The sequence below is a fragment of the Styela clava genome, chromosome 12, assembly GCF_964204865.1.
Source record: "Styela clava chromosome 12, kaStyClav1.hap1.2, whole genome shotgun sequence".
In the NCBI taxonomy this organism is placed as follows: Eukaryota; Metazoa; Chordata; class Ascidiacea; order Stolidobranchia; family Styelidae; genus Styela; species Styela clava.
Window position 1 is genome coordinate 18,861,689 of NC_135261.1, and position 6,798 is coordinate 18,868,486.

Below are 6,798 nucleotides of genomic sequence, written 5' to 3' on the forward strand. Positions count from 1 at the left end.
CCATAAAAAATTGTCACCAAAGATTTTGGTTGGTTTCCATGGGACAACAGTTAGATCAAAGTTTTTGATTTCAATATAGCAATATTTGAAACAGCGGGGTCCAACCACCGGCCCATCGAACGGATCTGTTTTTCCTTATTCTTATCCCACCTATCCCTCCCTAATCAGTTGATTATACTAAAACCCGTAGCTCTTTCAAAGTAAGCCTGAGTGGTTCTCATATAAAAGTCATTTTTATGTATCATACAATTACGACGTTTTTTCGCCACATTCAGGCGGCCGAAATATATTGCTAGATCCAAGCCGTTGGATTGTAAGTCTGAAATGACAATTTAATATGAAGCAAATTGTCCACATATTATTCAACATTTTTGTGTGTCCATTCTAAATTCCGGATTAAAAGCTTCAGAATATATATCACTTAACTCGTTGATCTCATGGCAACTAGGGATTTGAGGAACTCATTCCTCATAGAAAATTTTTGCAAAAATTAGTTTAGTGGTAAATTTTTCATTTTAAGTCAAATGGCAATGCATATTTTGCGGCAATAGGTACAATCTATTTGTGTGAATCTTTATCCCAAAATGTGAAAATTACCAAACTGAACAGGCTCAAGAACCAAAATAATACTAATCTATTACCCTGCGCAGTATCGAAGATGCCTGTCGATAGTAAATAGTCGGGAAATGACATTCATAAAAAGTTACACACACTAGTTGGAAAACAACCTCTATGAAGTCTATACCCTATTACTGCTCAAAACCACACATTATCTTTTCTCACATTGGTTATATTTTCACACACAAAAAAATATGTATTTTGTGATGCATAACATGTTGTTATTATGCGGCGCACGCCAAAACTGAAATATAATTTGCGGTCCCAGAAGGCTTTTGAGTTGGACATGGCTGATTTAAAACATATGCAAAATATACATTACGACAAATATGTTTATAACAAGCTTGGCAAGATTTTCTCCAACTTTATTTTGACATTATAGCTTTGTTCTGCTACAGCTACATATTATACGAGGTTTATTTATAACATATTCGTATTTTAGTGACTTCGGATCAGTCAACACATGAGTGTTTGTTGCCCTGCGCATCTTCCTAAAGGACTCATCTTTCGAAAATTAGAGCAGGCAATCCTTTCTTTTTTTGTAAACGAATATATCTTTTTATATCCGTATATATGCAACTACATTATCTCCAAATGTCTCTGTATCAGTCAGCACGACTTTTAACACACACATATATACACAGATACCATTTATTTTAGTTTCAATTCATACACAATACAAGCAACGAGGACAAAATTATTAAAAATTCACAATTTATTTTAATTTGTGGACTCTATAAAATTTAAAGTTCTTTTCATGCATGAAACGTAGCTAGATTGTATCATTCAAATATAAAGCTTGTCGAATTAGTTCAGAATTATCGAAAATGACATAGTATAGAGATCGCTTTCGGTCTTGTTTTTTTATTTTTCAAATGCCCTTTTTCAGAAAGGATGAAATAATTTTTGTTTTAGTCTCGGACTTTATACGCATAAATGACTAGTGACTTCAATGTTTAGTAATTGAATACAAACTTAGCAATAAAAATTGGCTGGGTAGGGGGAGGTATTGGTTTTTGAATCGCCGATAATACAACAGATATATGAACCGCATTGATTTATTCCAAAAAACTTTTTCGTTATTTCAAGAGTTATGCCAATTATTGTTTACTACCTGTCATAAAAAATATTGTAATTCATGTTAGATATGTACAATTCATCCAAATCGTTGGTTTTTGAAATAATTTGATTTCTTACAATTTTATTCATGATGAAGTAATCAATATATTGACAGATTTCTTTCATGGGAAAATTTGATGTGATAACTTTCAAGATGTTCAAATAATTATATGAGTGTAGATTGAGCTGAAATTCGACCTGAAAATGCAAATTTCAATATTTATATCATAAAGTGTGAAATAGATGTATAATTAGCAACATGGTTAATTTGGTGCCAGAACACAGGTACGAAATTGATGTCCAGTATCTTACTGAGGTAAAATAACACGAGTACACACACTATTTGCTGAACTTTCAAAACGTAGTTGCCCATAATCTATTAGAGGCTGATTGTGCTGATCATAGAATTCTTTTAATAAGCAAGGAATTACTTCATGATAGAATAAATTCATCATCTATTTCCCACATAAAATTGCTTCAGGCAACGCTTGAAACTCAGGTGACTCGGATCTTACTTTTTCTCTGAGGCATTTTTTACACGATACCTATAGGTCATCATTAATTACATTAGATCATGTTAATTCTTCTAATTCCAATAGCTCACATATATTTTGCGAATTATCAATTTTACCGAAAATACGATACAATTACAAATATTTTAACATTTTCTTTTTAGATTCACAAAACCTTTACTGGATTATCAATTTAAATAAATCACATAATATGAGCAAATATAAACCTACTAATGTTCAAAACTCCATCATATCAATCTGTATTTTTATATAGTGACAGAAATCAGGATATTTTTCCATCATGTATTATTCTACTAATAGGCGATAGAGAATTAACTTTGATTTTCGTTCACTATATTGATAAAGCGCTTAATACCCTGATTAGAACAATTTGCACAGAATTTTATTTTACTCTATAAAGAGTACAAAACGAATCTTACTTCGTTTATTCTTCTGCTGTTGGATCTTCAAGTCCACCAAGACATATTCTGCATTTTCTGATAGCTCTTACAGATTGCCGTGGACAGCTGCATGATGATGCTCTAAGCTTCTTCAAGCAACCCTCTTTATAAAATTGGAAATATATCAAAATTATAGTTGTTCTAATAATAAAAACATCCCATATTGTGCTATTTATTTATCCATTCGAATCTTATAAAATAAAAAGCCTCAATAAAACTTTTTATTGTGCATTTCTTTAAAAATTATTTTTTAGTTAACTGTCTTTTTTTTTACTCAAATTGAGTTTTACCCTATTGCTGTATTAATGAAAAGTTTTCAAAAGCCCAAAACAAGCTTCCTTGATATAGCGCAATGTTTTGGAAAACGATAATACCTTCAGAGGCGCCATTTCGTGTTGTTCAATTCTTTGTGAATAAAAATCGTGATTTTACTGCAATTTTATAAGTTCTACAGTTCTAAAAGAACACAAAGTGTAGCTGATTAAAATAACCGCAGAATCGGGTAAAATAATTCCGCATTAATGTGCGCTGCATGAAACTGATTCAAGAAAATTTTTGGAGTATGTTATTAAATTTACTCAACATCTGACGCGATCGACCGGTCGAAGCGATCGACGTGTTGGACACCCCTGCTATACATGATATTCATCTTTTATGGTATCTATGAAGAAGACTTTTGTCTCATGTTACTCTTTGAGCAATTTTATATTCAAAAACATTAGAAATATTTAGAATAACTTTTTTAAAACCTAATGCTAGGAAACTCACTTTGACACGGGTTCATACATTCGGCTGTAATGCAGTTGTTACATGCTTGTAATCCAGGCGTTGACTTCATCAAAGCTTCCGATGCAGCGACTTCTTTTGCACTTGGGCATTTCTCCAGTGCTCGACATTCTTTCAGTCGTTCTATAACAAGAAAAACGCAAGGGATATAACAACCAAATTTTTAGTTTTCCAAATTAAATAATAGCATTGAGGCCCATCGACTCTTTTTTTTTTTTTTTTTTATTGTGACGACATATCACGATAATATCAATATATTTTTAAAAAAAAGGGAAACACAGTCGCTAATGATCAAGCGAGAAATGTTTCCTACCTAGTTTGAAAACAAAACAAGCTACAAAAAATAGTTACTTAATTTAGTACCATGGGCGATTAAAAATTAAATTACTTTGTTGATTTAGAGCATTTTTTCACACTTATCTTTTTACTGTACATGGGTGATACTACACAACATGAATGATCTACAACGTGGTTAAGTCACCTTCATATTTCGCTAGTAGTTCTTTTGTAGGTACTCCGTCTTTGGAACATTTTCTCTTTGCAGCGCAGACGATGGTAAAACATGCGCAAAACAAAAATAATTTCCAAAACAAATGCATGTTTATTGTATTTTTGTGTTAGTTTTACTAAAAACAAAATACCTGTTTATTTTGATTGAAACTTCTGAAGGAATTGCATAATTGATTAACCATAGTCCTACTTATCTGGAATACCACACTATTTTTAATACAATTCCTAATCTATAAACAAAAAACTTTCAACTCATATGTTTTCCGTAATAAGCTACACGCCATCAATCTATCGTGCAGTTTGATTACGAGATATATTATCCAATAACAAGCGCAAAAAAAAATTCATCCAATTTAAATTCTCGTCAACTTTCGTCATCTGTACGAAGAACCGCTCTACTTACAAACTTGTTGTTTAATGATTTGAATGGTATATATACTTTTGAAAATTTCGAGAAAAAAAACTTCTTATAATCAGCGCTATCGCGTAACTGATATCTACCTTCTCCTATAACGACCAAGGACAACAGACCAACAGATCTTTAATCAAGCTTAGAAAAGTCAATCGCGCTGCAACACCGACAAACACAGTAAACGACAGTTCGCGTGCGTAAGATCATTGAAGGCGGATGTAGAATATGTCCCACTTTCTCAGTAATCAATTTAATTACTAGAAGTATTGCTCATAAAAGTGGGATAGTCGCTCAAAAATTTGAGGCATAGCTGATACGTTTCAATCCTGAGAGATGCATAATATGAGCAGTATGCATTATCCATACATGAAAAGAATACTACAATATTGTATCCGTTTTGTATACAAAACAATAAAATTGGGTTAAAAGGGTCGGTCGAAACACATTCTTATTTATTGCAGACGGTTTCCGGGACTCGGTAAACAGGGATTTAGTGTTTTGTGCCTTTGCTTTTTTACTGGCTCATATTTTTGAACATCCGTTGGCTGACTCGGTATACACAGAATGAATTTGACCTCTAGAGCGGTTGAAAGATTTTGATGAATTGACTTTATGTTGTATATAGATCGAATGAGCAATTCACGAATATCGTAGAATCAGGTTCCATTACATTTGAATCACGTACATTTGAACCCACGTACATTTGAACCCACGACAATTGCACCTGCATACTATTGCACCTATGAATTTTTTTTTGTTTTACGGATACTAACCCATGGGTTTTAGCACCCGCATATAGATTGAACCCGCGGATATACACATGGGTTCAAATGTACGTGGGTTCAAATGTACGGTCACCTATAATCACTATGAACCTGCTATTACACATATTTGATTTTTAAACATTCTATATGTCAGAGGTGGGCAAGATTTTTGGATCAGGCCCCCCCCCCCCTAAACTGGCGGCCATATAAGTTTGACGTAAAAAGTTACATTTTATGAACAATATTCACATTGTTACAAAATGGAAAACAATAAGCCTCGTACTAAAACTAAAATTAATCGCAATCTTACCAAAATTCTTGTGCTGTTTTTAGCTAAAACATCAACATTTGCTTTGAGTTTGGTTTTGGTAGCATCAGGCGGGCCAGATTAAATTACCCAATGAGTCGGATTCGGGCCGTAGTTTGCCCATGTCAGCTCTATGTAGTGGTTTGTGGAAAGCATATAACACGTAGTCTTTGTGTAAGATAGACTACAAGATAAACATCTATTTATTGGTGAATTGGAATTTCATTCATAAAATATAATGCGAATAAAACCCACGAAAGTTCAAACACATTGACATGAATTTCACGTATCGACATTACCGAAGGTGATATTATTTTTGTGAAAATGTGAAGTTCGATTATCGAGCTGAAGTTGTTAAACACAAAAATAACAGAATAGATTTACATAAGTAGTGTTAAAAAATATTAGCACTAATTTTATTACTATATACTAACATTTACATCAATTATGCATCTGTTTCACATATTGTGTATGTTTTTCGTGTTTTTCAAATTATTGAATACTTGGTTGATTTTAGCTGTTTGCCAGAATATTGTTGAATCTTGGATGAAGTAGAATCCAAAAAATAGGGTTTCGTTTCAGTAATTTAAACTCTTAAATAAAAACGTTACCCTTCAGAGTTTTTAATTGAAAGATTTGCTAATGTCTACCCCCGTACTATATTTTGCCAGCGCCGATGATTGAGAGAGATCATGCTCAACTTGACGATAAATGCTAATGCGTCACATGACTTCGTTTCGTTATTCCAGGAATAAAACGTAGATTTATCTAACAACTTGACATTTTCGTTCCGCATATGCAAGTTCAAATATGAAATAAAAACGCAATGGAAACACACACAAGTCTTCTGACTAGAAAACCATGTCAAACTACTCGGGAAGAAGACTTGCAAAACGTAGTAATTTGAGTCACAAATTTCTTTTTCCGCGAGTTTTCTACACATTTAAGCTAGGAAAGTTTAGATAATGAAACCGAAATAAAATTTACTTGTGTTGCGTATGAATTCGAGGTACAGATAGACATGCATTGAAAATGAAAGTTGCCGCCGTGTCAGTCAGAATTTGTCACATATGATACATGCATGATAAGTTGATTGTCAAATATAAACATCAGATAAATTCGAATGACAATAATATTAGATTCGGATTCATGCCACAAAATGCTAAGAGAATTAAAGTGCTATATGCACGATATGTCACAAATGCCTGGTTTACTCACTCTGTGATCACAAAGTTTGATACTTCCAAGAGATGAATTTCCCAAAACGCCTTGAGCAAACGCCTTAAGAATAAAATGGTGAAAGCGGTAA

General features: G+C 33.0%; 1 protein-coding gene across 1 annotated transcript in view; it reads right to left on the reverse strand.

The window, feature by feature from the left end:
- Positions 1-1,253: 1,253 nt before the first annotated feature.
- Positions 1,254-6,798, reverse strand: part of LOC120329858 (uncharacterized) — a 79,606-nt gene continuing 74,061 nt past the window's right edge. The window contains exons 2-5 of the mRNA XM_078118809.1: positions 3,978-4,123; positions 3,479-3,619; positions 2,690-2,813; positions 1,254-1,935 (exon numbers count right to left, since the gene is read on the reverse strand). Coding sequence (XP_077974935.1) covers positions 2,695-2,813; positions 3,479-3,619; positions 3,978-4,095 — 378 coding nt within the window. The 5' untranslated portion in view covers positions 4,096-4,123 and the 3' untranslated portion in view covers positions 1,254-1,935; positions 2,690-2,694. The remainder of the gene's footprint in view (positions 1,936-2,689; positions 2,814-3,478; positions 3,620-3,977; positions 4,124-6,798) is intronic.